At 38.3% G+C, this 21,004-nt stretch overlaps 1 protein-coding gene across 1 annotated transcript in view; it reads right to left on the minus strand.

The window, feature by feature from the left end:
* SCGN (secretagogin, EF-hand calcium binding protein) overlaps positions 1 to 11,719 on the minus strand; it is a 73,620-nt gene extending 61,901 nt beyond the window's left edge. The window contains exons 1-2 of the mRNA XM_069094939.1: positions 11,345 to 11,719; positions 9,946 to 10,016 (exon numbers count right to left, since the gene is read on the minus strand). Of these exons, the coding sequence (XP_068951040.1) occupies positions 9,946 to 10,016; positions 11,345 to 11,426 (153 nt within the window). The 5' untranslated portion in view covers positions 11,427 to 11,719. The remainder of the gene's footprint in view (positions 1 to 9,945; positions 10,017 to 11,344) is intronic.
* Positions 11,720 to 21,004: the final 9,285 nt, after the last annotated feature.

The raw sequence follows: 21,004 nt of genomic DNA on the forward strand, positions 1-21,004 counted from the left end.
AGGCTATACCTTCATTTAGTCCACCACAAAGCCCCTCTTCTCAAATGGAGATTAGTTTCCAAACATAAGGTCAAAAGTTCCCCACCCCTGGATCACAATTGAATCTACCCCAGAGTTACATCAAGTTTAAACACAGCACTTAATACCCAAATGGAGGTCTTTTCTTCATCTTGACACTAGGCAAGTTCTCAGCAATCTTAGTTCCTGGGGAGACAAGGCTTAGCAAGGCCATAAGATACATTGCCAGTCCCTTCATGAATTTATCCTCTGTCTGTAGAACAGTCCTAGAACCCCTGAACACATTAGCAAAGCCCTCTCCCAGGATTTCTGTAAACATACAACAAGAAAATCCTTCTTCAGGGCTTCTGAACCAACAGAAAGGCTCCCAAACCCCTGCAACAACAGCACTGTCCTTCACCAGTGGACAGTATTCACTCTGTCTGCAGGACAGTCTCCAGACCCCTGCAACAACAGCACTGTCCTTCACCAGTGGACAGTATTCATTCTGTCTGCAGGACAGTCTCCAGACCCCTGCAACAACAGCACTGTCCTTCACCAGTGGACAGTATTCACTCTCTGTCTGCAGGACAGTCTCAGGGCTTCTTAGTGAACAGCCAGGTTCCAGGACTTCTTCAGCAAAAGGACTGTCTTTCACCAGTGGACAAATCTGGCAAAATAACATCAAAACAGACAGACAAAGTACCAGCAAAACAGCCATGTCTCCTCAGTCCTTGGCAGCTCAGGGGGCAGGTCTCAAAAGTCCAGGGCAATTCAAAGCGGCCACCAGCAATTCTCTTAGCCTCCCTCTCCACGAGGTGCTGCTTCCAAAAAGATCTTCCGCCTCTCTCTTATCTCTCCAAATCTACGTCACCAGCTCCTCCCAGTTCAGGACTTTCTTTTCACATCAACAAGTCCATCCCACAGGTGGGATTAACAAGCTCTGGGTTTTAACACAATCAATTTGAAAACCAAGCCAATACAGGGGAATCTTTAATTGCCATTACTATCTCCGGGGGGTAGTGAATCCAGTGGGATCTCACTAAAGATACCTCTTTATCAGTTGCTCAATACCCAGAATCTGATTTCCTTCCAAAAAGAAAATAAGAAACTTTATCTCAGGTTAAAGCATTCCCTTATCTGAGTAAGAAAGAAACATTAACTAGTCTTTATGTGCCAAAGTGCCTTACAATTCATGATCTTAGATCTACAAGTATAGAAGTGGTTTCTAAAAAGTTTTTTTTAATTGCCAAGATACAAGAAGTTCTCGTTTAAGTGACCACATTTGGGAATGTTTTTCTACATATGTGGATTTTCCAGATAAGGTGTACCTCTTGAAGTGCCAATAAAAAAAAAAACCCACTTAAAATAGAAATTTTCCTAAAACTATATTTCTTATTAGAGTAGATGAATATAATTTAACCTCTTTTTAAAGGAAAGATCATCGTTAGTATTAATTTCACTGTGCTGTTAAAAAAAAAAAGTAATGCTTTCATGGTTACTGAAGTGTTTAATACTATTTGCTCTTACACCAGCCAGTCCCAGATGCTGAGCTTTTTAAATGTTTTTTCTCCCTTTATAATTTTTCTGTATCGATATGTCAGCTGCCTTTGCACATCTGTAGAATCAACAGAGTTGTCATAAAGATCAAATGAGATGATAAATGTGTAATGTCCCCTAGTGGCACCTGATCCCACTTAGGACATGCTCAATCAGCATTCTAGTCAAGTACATTAATTTCTTCTCTACTCTCCATCCCGCCCCACTTCAGAGAGCATATGTACACTGTTTCCTGTCAGCCATTATGAATCAGGGCATTGTACCATGTAATGATGAAAAGTTTTTTAATTGGTTGCTGAGCCAGAAGTCTTTGGATACACTAAATGGACAATCTGCTCCTCAGGCCCCCTCTTCCTGCTAACTTTGAAGCATGGGACTGGAACAGGGCTTTCTGGAGAGTCATGTGAGAGAGGATAGCTCGTTTGCTCTCTCTTTAGCCCCAAGTCTGAACACATGTGGGTCCCTTGTGTCTTCCTTCTTTTGCGAATGCCTTGTTAGAGCTAAAAATGGAACTGGTACTCTTTTTTCCCTCATTCTGTACCCAAGTAGAGGGCATCAGCAAGCCTAGGCTGTTCTTGGAACAGTTGTGGCATCAATAGCAGCAGAAACAGATGGTCCCCAGAGACAGACAGAGAGAACCAGAAGATCACACGTGACTGTTTGATCAGACAATGCAAGTACAGAGATGAAAATGTAAAATTGTTAATTAGCAGCCTTGCAAACACTGTGTTCCAACAAGGCTTAAGTATTGGCCTCCCAGAAAGCTAGTTACTGAATTGGGTTCTAATACTCTGTAATGTACCCTGTGACCTTTATAGTGATCTTGTTTCTGTTAGGGAATGAAAGGATCTGCTCTATGCCAAATTCATAATATCTATTGGATACATCCTTACTGCCCTTTTAGTGGGAAGAAATTGTAGACTAGAACCAAAGGTGATTTTTTTTCCTTGAAAATGAAGCACTGGGAGATATCAGTTCCACTATTGAGAAGTCAAGTAATTCCAGAGCAATGAGCCCAGGGCAAACTGTGATGGCAGGTAAAGTAGAGGAATTTGTGTAGGTCACCAACCCGTGACCATTCTGCCTCACTGGAATGGTATGTAACTCACTATTGTGCTAGATACATAAAATGTTTTACAAACCTTAAAACATTATATAAATGTTATTGTTATCAATAAAAGCAACTGGGGATATTAGACTGAAGAAGAGAATATTTATGGAGGAATGATATCTGTTCTCAAGTAATGAAAGGTGGGAAAGGAATTAAATTCATTCAGTCTGGTTTCAGAAGATCAAGTCAGGAAAAATTGATGGAAATTATAAAAAAGGCAAATATTGGTTTAAGGTGAAGAAAATCTTCCCAATAATTAGAAATGTCCAAAGTAGAAGGGACCACCTCAGGAGGTAGCAGACCCTCCCTTCATCAAGGTTTTCAAGAAGAGATCTGATGACCACTTGTCGGATATAATATTGTGAGGATTCTTTTGGGGGGGGGTATGGGTTGAACTTGGTGGCCACTAAAGTCTCTTCTAACTGTAAAATTCTGTGAAGAATATTATTCTTGAAGAATTAGGGAACACTATCAAGAACAGAAATAATCTAGCTCTAGGAAAGTTACCTTGAGTTACTCCTGGGATTCTAGTGCTTAGTTTTGGGAATTGCATGCCCTCCATGAATACACAATAAATCTTTAATTATGATAATGGGGGAAAATCTGCCCTTAGAACAAACAATTTAAAAATTCTTCAACTAAAATATAGTTGTTCATAATATTGGTGTCCAAGGTTGTCATGTGTATGTAATGTCCTGTCAAGCCTTTCTTCTGACCAAGGCTTTTCCAATCCTGCTAACAAGTACAAAAATTCAGTTTTGCCTCCTATCCTATTCCATACCAGCTCACAAAATTCCTTGCAAAGTCTGAACTGCAGATCAGAAGAAGTAGAAAAGAAAGAAAATTTTGTACAGTCTAGAGACTCAATAATCAATGCCAAGTCAGTCAACAATGATGAATATATTTGGAATGAACCCCAGAGGACTGGAATCTATCTGCCTAGCTACAAATGACTCAGACTTTTGAAAATGTCATTTCAACATAAGATACATGCATCTATCTACTCAAAAAAGAGCAAAACCCAAAACACTTTCACTTATGATTGACAGAATTCATTAATCAAATGCGTTCTAGCCAAATACAATACCATCTGTTACATTGATGACTCAGGCCATTTGTTTAGAAACATGAACTGATTAAGCTAAGGTGCTTGAAAAGATTAATTCTTTAAATACACCTATCAAATCCATCCACTTAATTATTAGAACATGACATATACAGAACCTACTTAAAACGATTCTCTATTACTCAGTATTTCATTAATTTAAAATTTTTTAATATTTCTTGTGTATGGTGGGTATTCAAAAACTATTTCCTGAATTAAACAAAGTAATTTTGTTCTCAAAATAACACAAACTTAATAAGCCAAGAAACAGAAAATGATGACTAATCCCAATGACTAATGTTTTGGGGAATATTCATCCTGAGAGAACCAATTATAAGTCTATGAAATCCTTTATAGCATCATATTTCCTTTTCTAGTGTGCCATTGGTTCAGTCAGAATGGCAGAATGTCCCTTACCAATATGTGTTATGAGGAGGTGATGCACCTTAAAGGGCACTGGGGAAGGCCTGTTGCTCCTCAAACATTTCCCCATTAGTCTGATATTACATTTCTGGAGACTGATCTCTGTGATGGTGCTTCAGATAAAATGTAAATACCTCAAGGATGGGAGGTAATACCTTATGCCTGATCAGCTCACCTCCTATAGGCTTTGATGCCAGGAAATCTGCTTAGGAACTTGGCTAAAATGGGAAGTAGGAAGATAGGAGTAAACTTTACTCACTTCATATGGCTGAGGGGTAGCCCTGTGGAAGGTGAAGGAAGGGAACATAGATAATAGAATCAGATCCTGAGATCCCATGTCAGAGAGGACTCCTCTGACTCTCATGTGTGATGCCATAGCAGGTCCTCTTACATTTCAATCCTGGATGGATATCTGAGAATCTGCCTATAAAAGTAGGTTTGGGAAAAGGAAAGGAAGAGCACAAAGAGAGATGAAAGGAAAGAATCCATTGGTTCCAGCTTTCATGTGGATATTTTAGGTTTCTAGGAATTGATTGTAAATTTTTCAAGAGAATCAGATGAAATTATAGCTCTTCAGGGAAAGGGTATGTTCCGGTAGAAATACATTCTAAAGGCAAAACAAAAAATGAAAAAAATCTGTGGGTTCCATTTATAGTCACAAAATCAGAAGTTGAAATCAACCTCAAAGATCTTATAGTCCAACCTATACCCAAGAATGACTCTTGTATGTAATTTCTAACAATAAGTCAACCAGTCTCTACTTGAAGGCCTTCAGTGATGAGCAACTCTGCCTCCTGAAGCAGTCCATTCTTCTTTTGGACAAAATCTAATTGGGAAGGGAGCTTTTTCCTTCTACTGATCCAGGATCTGCCTTTTTGCAATTCTTGCTTATTGCTTTTAGATCTCCCCTCGGGCCAAGCAAAACAAATGTGATACTATTCCACATTACAGCCTTTCACATATTTAAATATAGTTATCATTTGTTCCCTCAGACAATTTTCGTATGGTATGAATTTTGAGTCCCCTTACCATTTTTGTTATGTTCTACCTCAAGCATGGGGAACCTGCAGCTTCAAGGCTACATGTGACCCTCTAGGTCCTCAAGTGTGGCCCATGTTGCCTTGAGTCAACAGGTTCCCTACCCCTACAGTTTATTTGTATTCTTCCTACAACCTGCTCTCCAATGATCCTTCCTTGAATTTGTGAATAGGAGTGTGGGATCCAGATTAAGATTGCATTAAACCACTTTTTATTACCACATTATACACTTGATCATAGGAGTTTTCATTCCACAAAAACTCTCAGATCTCTCTTTCAAAAGAATTTAATGTCTAGTTACAATGCTTGCACTCATTACCTATGCTATTATTTTTTGAACCTGAGTATAGGTGGCACAGTGGATAGGGTGTTGGAGTTAGGAAGATTTGACTTCAAATCTGGCCTCAGACACTAGCTATGTGACAAGTCACTTAACCCTGTTTGCATCAGTTTCTTCATCTATAAAATGAGCTGGAGAATAAAATGGCAAACTACTCTAGTATCTTTGCCAAGAAAACCCTAAATGAGTTCACAAAGAGTTGGACACACCTAGAACATTGAACTTTATCTTAATTCCTGTTGAATTGTCATATTAGGTATGGCTCATTCTTCTAGCATGAGATCATTTTGGATCCCGGTTCTGGTATCCAATATGCTAACTATCCTCTCCAGTGTCATGTCATCAATAAATTTCATAAACATGCCATCCATGCCTTAATCACAAATCACTGATTAAAAAAATATGTTGAGAGCATGTTCCTAATTCTTTATTTCACCTGTTTGGAAGGAGAGCACCATTAGGTTTTGCTCCCTTAGAGATTCAATGTCTAGTCTCTAGTGCTGTGGTTGTGGGTTCTACCACACATATATGCAAAAGGAATATTTATTGCAGTAGTGTTCCCCTTAGTGATACTCTCTATACCCCACCCCCATTTGCCTTCATTAGCACTAACCTTCAAGTTCATTCTTTTTTCTCCTACACATTGTGACTTTGAACCTGGACCCTACTTAGTTTCTGTAACAGTACATTAGGGACGGTTAAGAATACTGAGAAAATATGGCTTCCATCCATGGGAATCTCCCATGGTCATAAGAACAGATATTTTCAAATTTGCATTGTAGGACCTTGGTCAGGTCAAGAAGTGAACTACAACATTTGAGAAAAGAAAGCAAAAACACAAAGTAGGAGAGGCTTATGGTTCCAATAGGGGACCCATTCTAGGGGGTTCATGAGCAGTATTTAATTACAGGTAGTTTTTCCTCTGGCATTGTCTGACCCGACATTGTGCTTTCAGACATCCTAGAACATTCCTCACTACCAACTGACCCAGAAATAATTTTTCAAGGGCTTGCTCACCTCTACTTTTTCTCAGCTACTTCCCACTATTACAATCTCAGTGCTAAAAAGCAACAGTAATTGGAGGCAATACTTCATTGCTCATTAAGCAGAAACACAAATCGATCAGAAAGCAGACACAACAAAAATATATTAATTGTATATTAATAGTAGTAGTTTAAAGGGCTCTTTAACATTCCTGTCCTATTGATAAGTATTTATTTGGTGCCAGGTCACCCAGACACTATTCATTGTGATGATGTGGCAAGCATGGAAGTTGGAGAGGGAAGAAAATTGGACAAAACTGATCCTTATGTCATTAAAGCACATGGATTACTGGCTATGTAGCCATGAAGAAATGGGCCAAGTTAATGATGCTCCCACTGGGTCAACCTGGAACTGTGCCACTAATAATGATAATGACAACTAACATTTATATGGTGCCTACTATATACTGGGCATTGTGCTAAGTTCTATACAAATATTATCCTCACAAACACCATGGGAGGAAAATGCTGTTACTATTCCCATTTTACAGATGAGGAAATTAAGGCAAACATGACATGCCCAAGATCACAAAGCGATTAGGTGTCTCACTTTGGATTTGAACTCAAGTCTTCCTGACTCCAGTCCTGTTGCTCTACCCACTGTACCATCTAGCTGCCCCATGCTCCCCTTTAGGTCAATAGCTTTAGAAAAAAGTCACAAAGTCACCAATAGGTGAGAGTCAGTGTGACACAGCAGAACGATATGATATGATGTACACATGACACTAGTCTGACATATTATATTTCTGGAGGCTCATTTCTTTGGATCTTGAATGTGCTTCAGATAAAATGCAAATACCTCCAGGTCCTGGGTGTTGATCTTAGAGTCAGAAGACACAAGTTCAAGTCTTGGTTCTGATATCTTGTGATTTATGGCTATACAGAATTTCTGAGGGTTAGTTTTCATATGAGGAAAGTGAAGATAATTGCTTCTGCCACCTCACAAGGTCATTGTGAATAAAAGCACTTTGAGAAAAAGTGAATTGTGGAAATTTACTTTAGGCAGGTGAATCATGAAAATTCACTTTTAATTTTGTGAAATTGTGAATTTGAATTTGTGAAAAAAATGAAAAAAATTCATTTTAAGAAAGTGAAAGATAACAAATGTTATATGGTTTCCTGGGAGGGATTTTGAATCTTTAAATTTTGACCAAGGAAAATGGGCACAAATGCCTGGTATTCAGAGAGTAATGAAGAGACACTGAGGATTGCTCTGCACTATTTTACTTGGGCTACAGAGACATGGTTCATCTGGATTATTACTTTCAAACATCTTAAATTTTGCACTTTGGCTTGTAACAGGCCTTTTTTCCATCACCATGTTTCCTCTGCATTCCATATTATAAGGTCATCACACATCTCAAGTTAATTCATTTGTTTAAACTTAAGCTTCCCTCACTTTGCTATTAAATATCAAACCAAGGAGTATTCTAAATAGGTCTCAAGTTCTAATTTTTGAGTTAGCATTTTAAACTCAGAAGTTGTTAACAAACCTCAAGGGAATAGCTGGATTTTCTGAGTAGTAGCTATTAACTTCCCTATCACTGTGGCATGGAGAGGTCTCATCCCTTTTTTTTTATGTCCCTCCCATAAGTTCATTTCATTCCATGTCAGGGTTTGTCCACATACTATAATACTATATAATGTTGTACTCATCTGATTTTGCAAAGAAAAGTAGGCACTATAATGTACATGCTAAGATGAAGTATGCTTATAAATGTTTAACAACTATCTCTCTGGGGGAAAGAAACATACCCTTGACATGCTTTTACATTCAAACTGAATTATTAACACTTTATAAAGTCTAGACAATCAAGAAAACAATAAACCAAGCTCAGATTTATAGCATTTTCCAATCCAGAGTGGAAATGCTCAAACTGAAAATTTAACCATCAGATCTCCCCAGCCACTATGAGCTGCCTCTTAGACACTCCTGACACTAGGTAGTTTGCCAGAGTAGCTGCCGGCATCTTACAGTCATTGTTGAGTCTGCTCAGATTTCTGATGCAAGACTCAGGATAGAAGGAACCCACACATGCTTTATAGTTCAATGTGCTTTATGCACAGCCTACAGACTTGAGAGTAAAGGGTAATAGGAAATGAAGTGGTGGTTACCCAGAGGACAACACCAAATACACCCACCAGTACTATCTGCAGTGCTAGAAATCCTGAAGAGTTTGAATGTGAAAAATGAACAGAAGTGAGCAGACTATGTCCACATGATCCTTAGCCTGGAGCCCCCTTCTACTCCTGCAATGCTCCGCCCTGGCATCATACCTTTCATTTCCAGAGTTGAGCAGTTTCTCATCCTAGGTACTTCCCCTTCATGCCCAGAGACCGGAAACATTTAAAAATGTTTTTGGTTCAACAATTTGAAGAATAAAAACAACCTCTAACTTTATTGTTTCCTAATTCCATATAAACAAAACAAGTAGCAAAGGCTACATTGACCACACCCTCACCAATTATAGTGTGTGTGTTTGTATGTGTGTGAGCATGTGTTATGTATTCCCACAGCTTTAGTGTCTATGCTAAGCAATTCCCTAATGGCCTAAAAGAGTTCATTTGTTTCCCTAAGTTCCATCCTTTACTCCCAGGAAAGGACTTAGACACTTGGAATAAGTTGGCTAAAGTTTATACATTTTTAGATCTTTTTATACTGTGTGAAGGAGGGGGTGCACAACATAGTTTCTGCTCTGTCAGTTCCTAAGAAATATTTATGTACTTTTTATTAAAAATAATAAAGGCAGAAACTGAAAGAGTGACAGAAATACATACATTGTGTACTTCCTTTTCACTGCGGCATGGAAAGATTTCATCCCTTTTTTGTACACTTCCCTCCCGTAAATTATGTCACTATTTGTCCACATGGTACCAAATTTCTTACACTATAAAATGCTAAACCCTTCTGATTTTACAAAGCAAATTAATAACTTTTCACGTGCATGCTAGGAAGGGGTCCAAAAGAATCCCAGACCAATCAACACCTCTTCCACCTTCAGAGTAAGACTCTGAAGCCTTGTCTCTGGCTTTACACCCATTCACTGAGATAGCCAAGTAGATTTCCAAACATAGGGCTTTTTTATTGTTTCAGTTATGACCTTCAGACAGGTGACAACTGTTACCAAGAGCTAGGAACCACAATATTTAACGCAACAGTTACATCTGTTATAAAACCTGCCCAAATCCCACCTTGTTGCTAGGAGAGGGGGAAAATACTTCATCGAGGAAAAAAACAGGTCAGGCAAGATTAATGAGAATAAAAGAACATTAGCCTCTGGGATTTGTAAATTTCATCTTGAAATGCAATGAAAGAACAAGTACTTACCTCAGTACCCATCTTTCCCAGCAAGTGACGAAAGAAATCATCAAGTTCCTTCCCTTCTATGTACCCATTATCTAAAAACAAACATAGATATCATAAATTGCCTAAGAATAACATAACAATACAAGTTTTTTTTTTTAACCTGTAAATTTCCCTTGGACAGATTGTTGTTTTGTTATGTCAACAATTGAAATTAAATTCAACTCTACCATTCATATTTAAGATATAGAAATGAAATGATAGCATGAAAACAAGCTCTTCCCCCCCACAGTTTATAAACAATTGGAAGTAAAAACTACTTAATAAGGGAATTTTAGCAAGGCATGATTACACCTAGATCAATGGATCTCAGTCACTAGGGAAGCATTTTACTGTAATGAACCCCAAACTGATCAATAGTTATAGTAGAAACTGCAAGTTAAAATTTAGTACACAATTTTCATTCCATTTCCTTTGTAATACTCATTTTAATTAATAATAAGCCTCTGTTGTAATTCAGTAAAATGTTTATTTAAAATAAAGGTGTTAGGGCAGCCAGGTGGTGCAGTGAGTAAGAGCGCTGGCCCAGAGTCGGGAGACCTGGGATCGGTTCAGGGTGCAGATGCTTAACACCCACACAAAATAACTGGCCATGTAACCTTGAGCAAGATACTTAACCCCAATTGCTTAGGGGTGGCCGGGTGGTGCAGTGAGTAAGAGTGCCAGCCTCAGCGTCAGGAGACCTGGGATTGGTTCCGGCCTCAGATACTCAGCACCCACACAAAAACAACTGGCCATGTAACCTTGAGCAAGTTACTTAACCCCGATTGCTTAAAAAATAAATAAATAAAGGTGTCATTCAGGAAATAATAGTGCCAGGGAAAATAATGATGGAATTGTGAAGGAAAATTAATTTTATTTAGATAATCAGCTCTTAAGTTCAGATAATATAGTTTATACTGAAAAGAGAAACCACCTTAATCTGTCATGTAGAGCCCTTTACAATTTGATCCATAGCCCAGTACTCTAGGATTTAGAGCAAGAAGAGACCTTAGAAATAATCTAGCCTTACCCATCATTTTGCAAACCATAATTCAAAGAGGGGAAATGGCTTGCCCCAAAACCATAGTTATTAAGTAGCAGAACTGGTCATCTTACTCTGAGTCTAATGTTCTTTCCACTCCACAATGTTAAGAACTTGTCCCAGTTTATCTGTTTTGCTTGGTACCTAGAATGATTCTTTGTCCTACCCTTTATTTATGCTGGCTTACTTTCAGATACTTGGGGTAGACAACTCTCAAATCAGCAAAGCTGGAGAGAAAAACAGAGATGAAAAAATCCCACAGCTCAATGCCCAAATACAGACAGAAAAATTGTAGTCAGTGTCCTTACCTACAACCATCGTGACATACTGATCACTTACCATCAACGTCAAAACGCTGCCAGATGTGCAGAAAAGCTGCAGCATCAATCTGCCCCAGAACTTTGCCGATGTCGCTGTCCATGGTCCTGAATATGAGGCTCCGACTTTGCTCAGGAGAGATAAGTATAACTTGCAGAACTCCTAGAAACTCTTTCCCCTCCCTTTTCTCCCTTGTTCACCCACTCTGCTTCCTCCCTTGATCCTTTTCCTTTAGGGAAAAAGCTTTTCCCTTTCCTCCTCTGTAAAGCAAGGAGCAAAGGTGACACAGAGCCTCTAGGCAGTGAGGAAAAGAGCTCAGAGCAGCAGAGGTATATTTGGTGCCAGTACTGTTGTTCTGATGCCAGAGCTCAAGGGACCACGAGGTTTTCTGAGGGATCAGCTTGGAAGACCCGCCCAGTTCTCCAGTGTGTTGGCTCCTAGGGACACCTCCCTATCCTTAGCTATCTATGTTGGTCAAAGAGAATCAGACTCCAACCTTTGATGGGTAGCTAGAGAAAGCAGCTGTCACTGACTTTCATGGCTCACTGCCTTCTGCCCTTTAACTTTTCCTTAAATTCAAAGAAAACAACATAATTTGACTCATCCTATGAAACATACATCTCCTTTAGGATTTAGGTATTTTCTAGCAAGTATTGCCCTACTTATGCTATTGGTAAGGTCTGTCAGTGTGAGTTCCCTTTGGACATGATATTTTTGAACTGATAATGTTTGTATGTCTTTAACTTTGATAAGGGAGAGAGCATTTATGGAGCATCTATTCTACAGAGGGCATTAATAATTGCAAATATGCTGCTTGACACTTTTATCCAACTGAAGGAAAATCTGTTATTGGGAAGGCAATTCAAATTCTAGCAAGCAATGGAGGAGCATGTATTCTTTATTTAGGGAGAGAATAGAAAATAGAAAAGTACATTCCCAGCAAGGTTAGTCTATAAAGTTTATCATAGCTTTTCAAAATAACATCAACTTAAGATGATTTTGGTTGGGGGGTGTGTGGAGGTGGGGTATTCATTGTCTGAAAATTGTAGTGCATTGGATCTGCAAAAATGAGAGTTGGTTTTGTATTATTCAGCTGTCAATCAAATAGTTGTATTTATCCCTTTGCCATTGATATTCTTTTTCTGTTCATCTGCTCATCTTCTCGTCATTTCATTGTTTCTTAGCAGCAACATTTGAAGGTGATCCAGAAAAGAAAAGAAACTTAGTTATTATTGTTACTTATCAGACATGCTGCAAAAAATGTGGTGATTGAAAGAGATAAAAAATAAATGAATCAAATGAAGCTCTCTTAAATAGCCTGCCAGATTTTATTTATTCCTTCTATCCCTTTCTGCCACCTTCTCCCCAGCATATATAATTGAGGGTTGGCTGTTCAAGAAACAGCAGAAACCTATAATTTGAAGCACTGCTAATCAACTATGATGCAAGCTTTAAACTCTGAACTAGAATGTATGAGTCTTTGCAATATCAGGTCTAGGATACATATCTGAAGATACAATGAGTACCCTTTGTCAATGTCCATTAGCATTTACTGAACATTTAAATAAGTCAGGCACCACACATAACAGAAAAAGTGAGATCCTTATAGACCTTCTTATATCAGTCAAGGAGACACTGGCTCAAAGATAAACCATCTTAAATGGGGAAAAGTTAGACCAAAAAACTGCCCCCAAAAGGCAAGTAGAGTAGATTAGGAATAGGAAGGTTGAATTCTAAAGTAAATTAATTACTTTGTCAGGGTTTCTAATAGCAGAGCATAATGGTAAGGGAATTTGAAGATCTTCCCTGCCCCTAATGGGTCTCACTTGGAGCCCAGCAAGAGAAGCTTGTTTAGGGGAGGCTTGTTTTTCAGGAAGGCCCACACCTTTTGTTACTTTGTAATTAGGCAGTGGGTCACAAAGATTGTGATGTCCTCTGACTTTGGACAAGGCTATATATATACTCTGAGGTGAGGTTTTGGTTTGGGGCTCACTTATGCAAAGAGTTGTGTGATTTGGCCAAATGAGACTCTGGGTTGAGCCCCCCAGCTTTGAAAACCCAGATGTTGGTGCTTCTCTCTGTGGTAACAAACTTCATATGTATGTAATGGTTAGCTAGTTAGAAGAACTGTCTGTTGAATTGAATTGTGTTATTTTCTCTGTCTGTATTTTTTGTCTGCTTGTAATTTCTGTTTGTATTTTCTGAAGTTCAGGGTGCTGACTTTTTCCCTTGAACTAAGTGAATTATATATATTTGATTAAAGTAAGATTGTTAACCCCTTTTGACTTGCTTTCCTTTAGAAAAGCAGATCAAAGAACCTGTGCTAGCAGTCATTCTGGGAATACTAGGGTACTTGCTGTTACACAGAGCTAACTCATCTTCTTTACCAACTATCTGATAGTTATTACAAAATGCCTTTAGAACAGGTAGGTGGTACAGTGGATAGAGTTCCAGGCCTGCAGTCAGGAAGTTCAAATCCAGTCTCAGACACTTATTAGTTTTGTGACCCCGGGCAAGTCATTGTATTCTGTTTGCCTCAGTCTCCTCATTGGTAAAATGAGATAGAAAAGAGAAGGGCAGATCACTCCATCATCTTTGCCAAGAAAACCCCAAATGGGATGACAAAGAGTTGGACAGGGCTGAATTAACAACAACAAAATAAAACTCCTGTAGCACTTTGTACTTCTTTCATAATATTAGTGGTTCACAATTCTCCAAAACACTTTCTTTGCAACAACACTATGGGGGTAGATACTGCTAATGCTATTATGCCTACTTTATAAATATTGAAATAGGCAGGTTAATCGAGTATTACCATATAATTAATTAGCATCAGAACTACCCATTTCTTAATTCCAAATTGTGTATTTCTTCTGCTGTATCACATCATTATTTTTCTCTTATTAAACTGTAAGTTATATAAGTATATTTTTTTCTCTCTCTATCAGTTCCTAGAAAAGTGCTTTGAATATAACAGTAGCTTTATAAATAGTTGTCAAATTAAAGTGTATTGCCACTTATCTTTTATATGTATAGATCTTGTTCCCTCCCTCTTCTAGTTAGGTTGTGAGCTTCTTCAGGTCAAGGGTCATGTTTTCATATCTCTGTATTATTTGTGGTGCCTTGTCCATTGTAGATGCTCAAAAAGTGTTTGTTGATTAATTAAATGCCTCCATTTTACTTTCTTTTTTTTTTTTTTAGATTTTTCTTTTTGCTTTTTGGAGGAGGAAAGATAGGGCAATTGGGGTTAAGTGACTTGCCCAAGGTCACACGACTAGTTTTTGTGTTAAGTGTCTAAGGCTGGATTTGAACTCATGTCCTCCTGGCTCCAAGGCTGGTGCTCTATTCACTGCGCCACCTAGCTGCCCCTCCATTTTACTTTCTAAGCTACAGTCAGGATCTCTTCTAATTTAAAATTAGAGAAAAACTGATGCCTTTTATTGTCTCTCTAGTACTTACTGTGTGTCCTTGGATAAGCCATGTCATTTCTCTGTGCCTCAGTTACCTCCATGAAGTCCCCTTTGGCTCTAAATCCAGTGATTTATTAGTCTTTTGAAATGTAGTTAAATCTTATAGTTGTTTCCATCCTACTCATGGACTTTTTCAATAGCAAATTGGAATAATACAAAACTTCGCATTACCAAGTAACTTCTTGCTGAGTGAGAGCTTATGATTTTATTTTTCCCATAAACTTAGGTAAACCTCCTTTTTCACACAATCACATTCCTTTTGAGATCATCAGTATCTGACTGGAAACTTGTGATCACTGCAGGGATGAGGGAAGAAGAGGGAACTTTACAGGTTTGTTCATTTACATTCTTTTAGAAATGTCATACCTATGCATTAGACTGTCTTACTACTGTCAATATGGTTGACATAATTTGAAGGATTCCAGAGGAATGTTTAAGTTCAGAAGCAGCATGCTAGCCTTTTTTTGAAGGCCTGGGTCAAAGTAGCTGATTACAATGCTTAAAGAAATAAATAGCTTGGGGGGGTTGGTAGTGGAGTTCTGGCCATTTAATTAGCTAAAACTTCTGTTTATTACAATCTTCAACTAATGTAATGTTATTCCAGTAGTTCTCCAAACAAAAAAATATTCTTTTGAAATAGGACTTCTTGTTGACTGACAACAAACTCCATATTTAATGAATAGGATCAATTTAAGATATTATTCAATTCAACAAGTGTTTAATTGCCTATTATGTGTGAGGCACTGTACTAAATGATGGAATAAAGACCATCCTAAACAGCATAATCTGTTAGAATTGGAAGGGTCCCTAAGACCAATTAGTTTGAAATTCTCATTTTAAAGAGGAGGAATTGGAGGTAAACTGGATTTAATGACTTGCTAGGGTCACCCAGATAGTAAGTGTCTGAGGCTGGATTTGAACTAGGTCTTCCTGACTCCAGATCCAGCACTTTATTGACTGAGTCACCTTGGTGTTCCACCTAAGTTGTTACACACCTTTTACCCTCACAAAACTTCAAGGATCTGAACTTTCCCGTCTTTGAAAAAATGAGAAACTCCAAATTTGTGGTAATAAATGAATTGAATGCTAGCACCAGGAATTATAGTTAAGACTCAACCTGTTCACTGGATTTTCAAACTGCCTTGGGAACATATGTTGCAAGCTTAGAAAAAAATAATTAATATGTGTATAATGCTTTAGATACATTACCTCTTAAGAGTCTCATGGAAGCACTATGAAGTAGGTAGTATATGTCTTGTTATTCCCATTTTATGGCTGAGGAAATGGAGGCCATGAGAGATTATAGGACATGCCCATGTCAACATAGTAAGTTTCAAAAGCAGGATTTTGACCCAGACCTTCCTCACTCCAAGTTCAATTACCTTGAGTCTCAAAGAGTAAATTGCCACTTCCTTCTGGATGACCACTTCTCCAGCTGGGGAAGGAAATGGGAAATCACTCCAGTATCTCTGTCAAGAAAACCCCAAATGGGGTCATAAAGAGTTGGGCACAACTGAACAACAGCAGAACTTAGAGATGGTTTGTAAATTTTTTCAGCCTCTTTGTCCCTAGATACTCCTACCAAGTTTTATATAGAGTGTTCCTGTGCAATCTTTTATAGGTTTTAAAGAATGATTTGAAACAACTGCAAGGGATAATGCCAACATAATTGAAAAGGTCTGATTATTAGTGGAGAATATTTCTGAAAACAATAAAAATTTTCCTAATGAAGGTGATGTGAGCAAAAGAAAATTAAACTGGGACTCAGAGCAGAGAATAAATCTCAGTGCTGCTGATGCTCTCCCTATTACTTTTGTACATGACAGCTCACCTATAAAGATGAACTGAGGCTGGATTCTAGATGTACTTTGACTCTGCATATGGGTGGTTCTTTAAAATGGCAGTATCCCAGGTGGCTGTTTTGGGTTAGAAATGTAATACATAGTAAATTGTGCTCTATCATGAGTCCAGAGCAAGTATGATCTTTTAAGAAAAAAATTACACATTTTATTTTATATCTTTTAAAACATAATTCTAGGGCAACTAGGTGGCAAAGTGAATAGAGCACTGGCCCTGGAGTCAGGAGGACCCGAGTTCAAATCCAGCCTCAGACACTTGACATTTACTAGCTGTGTGACCTGGGCATCAATTGCCTTGCTTTCCCCCCTCTACTCCCCCAAAACAAACAAACAAACAAAAACCCATAACTCTGAAAAGGTAGCCATAGGTTTTACCAGATTGTCTAAGGGTTTTATGGCACAAAAAAGGTTGAGAACCACAGATCTAGTCCAAGCCCTTCAATTTACAAATGAAGAAATTGAAACCCAAAGATGTGACTTACTCACACAGCTGGCAAGAAGCAGTATTGTTGTTCAGTTGTTTCAGTCGTGTCCAACTTTCCATGACCCCATTTGGGGCTTTCTTGACAAAGATACTGAAATGGTTTGCCATTTCCTTCTCCAGCTCATTTTACAGATGAAGAACTGAGGCAAACAAGATTAAGTTACTTGCCCAGGGTCACACAGTTGTATCTGAAGCTGTATTTGAACTCAGGTCTTCCTTACTCTAGTGCTCTGTCCCTCTTACCACCAGCAAGAAGCAGTACTAATCTCTAGCTTGAAATTTAAACCAAAGTCTCTTGATCCATTTGTTTTTCTTCACTTTAATTCATTCATCATGGATTTTTTTCAAAAGAGGATCCTTGATGTCTAGTTCCCAAGAAGGTTAGTCCTACAATGTCTAGCCTATTTCAGGGAGCTAAGCTGCTTCAACTTTGCTGGTATCATGAACTTCTAGCTGTTGCTCTGTTTAGAGCAAGTAGGTTCAAAGGTTGGCTAATTCTTACTTGTTTAAACATTAATAGTATGTTTATGCTTCTTTTTGGCATCTGTGTGGGTCCTTATATACAATATATGTGTGTGTGTGTGTGTATATATATATATATACATATATATATATATATGTCACACACAGTACAGGATTCAGTATATAGCAGGTGCTCAATTAACACTTTTTAAAATTTATGTTTGCATCCATCTTGCCATACAAGAAAGTAAGGGGAAAGGGGGTAGTAGGGATATAGGGGGGATAGAAGAGAGGGAAGATTGGGAGGAATAATCACTATGCCTGCATCTTGGGGTGGGGGAGAAAATTTGGAACTCCAAATATTGTGGAAATGAATATTGAAAACTAAAATAAAGAAAAAATTTAAAGAAAAAAGATAAAAAAATATTTTAAATTTATGTTTGCTTACTTGACTTTTAAATTTTCTATTTAAAAATATTCTTTAAATTGAAGAGGGCCTTGTGGCAAGGCAGGGTGGAATGTGGTAGTTCCTGAGGGAGAAGTTCCAACTTTCTATTCTTTCAAAGATCACAGGGAGACTCATTTTCTTTAAGGACAGATTTTCAATGGGTCAGGGCTGGCTGACAAGGTTCTTCAAGAAAAATTTAGTCTTCTAATAGGAGGCTGTCCAAGGCTTCATAAAGAGGCCTTATCTAAGACATCTTCTAGTAAATAAAGCAAACAGAGCTTTTGTCCCTTCCCAGGATTCCCCTCTCCCCCACAGCCTCAAGTTAAACAGAATGCAGAGTTCATATGGGCCTAAGCGGGTGTTCAGATGTTTGCCTTTTGAGAAAGGAGATGAGATAAGTCAATATTTACTGCAGTGTAGACGTTGGTGGGGTTGACATTTCCTGTGCAAAAGGAGCCAGGTGTTTTCCCTCTTGTCTCTGAAAAGAACCAATATCTGGGCCTTGAAATGATATTTCTAAGGCATTTATTTACTTGGCACACATTTATTTATTATCTATAGCCACCCCTGAAGACTTGACCACCCAGAAAAGAAGGTGAGTAGATACATAGCTTTCTGGGCTAAGATGGACTTATATGGTTGAACCCTAGTTAAATAGTTGGAAGGAAAGTCAGAGGTCATCTGGTCTAACCTCCCACTCAGTGCAAAAATCCCTTCTCTAGAACCCTTGGAAAATGGTTACCTCGCCTTTGCTTATGAACTTCTACCTCCCTAGATGGTCCTCTATTTTTAGATAATCATATTTAACTCTCCCTTGCTGTTGTTTAACCATTTTCCCTCATGTCCAACTCTTTGTGACCCCTTGTGTGATCTTGGCAAAGATGCTGGAGTGGTTTGCCATTTTCCTTCTCCAGCTCATTTTACAGAAGAGGAAACTGAGGCAAAGAGGGTGAAGTCATTTGCCCAGGGTTACACAGCTAGTAAATGTCTGAGATCAGATTTGAACTCAGGTCTTCCTGACTCCGGGCCTTGTACTCTATTTTCTATGCCACCTAGCTGTCCCAAAATGCTCTTATATGAATAATAATAATATTAGCTAACATTTATATGGCACTAGGCACCAGGCATTATGCTGTGAAATTACCATCTCATTTGATCCTCACAACAACTCTAGGAGGTAGGTACTATTATTATCCCTATTTTACAGATGAGGAAACTGAGGCAAACAGGTTAAGTGACTAACTAGAGTCATACAGATAGAAAGTGTCTGAGGCCATATTTGAACTCAAGTTTTCTTGATTCTAGTCCCACAAGGTCCCTCTTTTATGTTGAGGTAAAATTTTTCTGCTTGTCAGTTCTATTCATCAGGCTTAGTTTTGACCTCTGGGGCAACAGAAAATAAGTCTGCTTCTTCTTCTAACTCGATAGTACTTCAAATAGTTGAGAAGAGCAATCCTGTCCTCACTTAGACTTCTTTCCTTTAGGTTAAACATCTTGTTCCTTCTTTGTCTCTTCAAAAAAAAATTTTTTTTATGACTATTTCCAGACCTTTCAGTATCTTAGTCAGGGTTTCTGGTTGGTCTGTATTCCTACTGAAATGTAGTAGTCAGAACTGAACACACTGTTTCAGATGTGATGGTACATCACATATAGACATTTTGCCGATCTGTGCATGAAGCCTTCTTGGCATGTGTTAACATCAGTGTTATGACCAGAGGCTTGTAGGAATCTGATCCTGTATTTTCTCTAGGTGCAATGGTTTAGTAGACACTAATTCAAAATTTGTGGTAACGTTATAGAACAGAACTGCTATGAATGATGAGAATCAATTCTACTGATGTAACCTTAATCTGCTGTGATTGTTATTTTATTATTCATATCACATTGCTGGCTCTTATTGAGTTTGTGATCAAACAAAACCCCCAGTTCTTTTTCACATGACCTTCCAGTCAAATCAATTCTCCCCTACATTGCTCTTACAAAGTAGATTTTTAAAATTTATATAACATATATTCCATTCAACAACTCTGGAATCCCACTATTTTTTGCATTTCAAATGAAGTCTCATATCCATCAAATAATGAAATAATTCTCAACTCTCTGTATATTCATAGGTACTTCTTTGTGTTTTGGCTTTTTTTTGGCAAGGCAATTGGGATCAAGTGACTTGCCCAGAATCACACAGCTAGTAAGTGTCAAGCATCTGAGGTTAGATTTGAACTCAGATCCTCCTGACTTCAGGGCCAGTGCTCTATCCACTGTACCACATAGATGCCCCATAGGCACCCATTTGTAAGACTTTGAGAGAAGTGGTAGGGAAAGGCAAGTGCAAACTTTTTAATAGCTACTAGAACCCTTGGATCCACTGGCATATAAGGGAGGCCAGCCCTCAACATGTCCCTTAACTTCTAGTGCTTGCAACTCTAAAGACTGCTGAGGGCAGACTCCCCTTGGTGAGATGATCCCCTCTTTCTTTGGCTGAGTTGAGATTTTTAACTCACTTTCAGTCAAAGAGCTCCTTTGCTATTGTATATTCTTTAGCCCATTCTAATCTATATAACTTCTCTGATGTTAACTTGTTTTGCTTGATAAATGGGCTACTCATGATGGTCTTTTATGTAACTAGAGTTTGGTGGGAGGGAGCAAAATTACAATATTAAACTAACTATTGTTCTCTTGAGAGGAGGATAACAGAGAAAAGGATCATGCTTGCAAGTGGTCAGAAAAAATGCTTTTTATTCTGAATATATTTTATCCCTATATAACCAATATTTGAATTGTGCTGCATTGAAATAGTTTTAACTCACTATCCCTCTTAGAAACTGGTGAGGGAAGGAGCAAATAAACAGTCATGGCTCTCCTCCTGCTGGAAATCACAATAACCCTTAGAAAGGATTGGGCTAGACAATTCTACCTAAATTAGTTTACTTATTCAGTACAATACCAATCAAACTACTA

This window comes from Petaurus breviceps, unplaced genomic scaffold (genome assembly GCF_028583685.1).
Source record: "Petaurus breviceps papuanus isolate PSGF00001 unplaced genomic scaffold, PetGlider_PUasm1.0 224, whole genome shotgun sequence".
Lineage (NCBI taxonomy): Eukaryota > Metazoa > Chordata > Mammalia > Diprotodontia > Petauridae > Petaurus > Petaurus breviceps.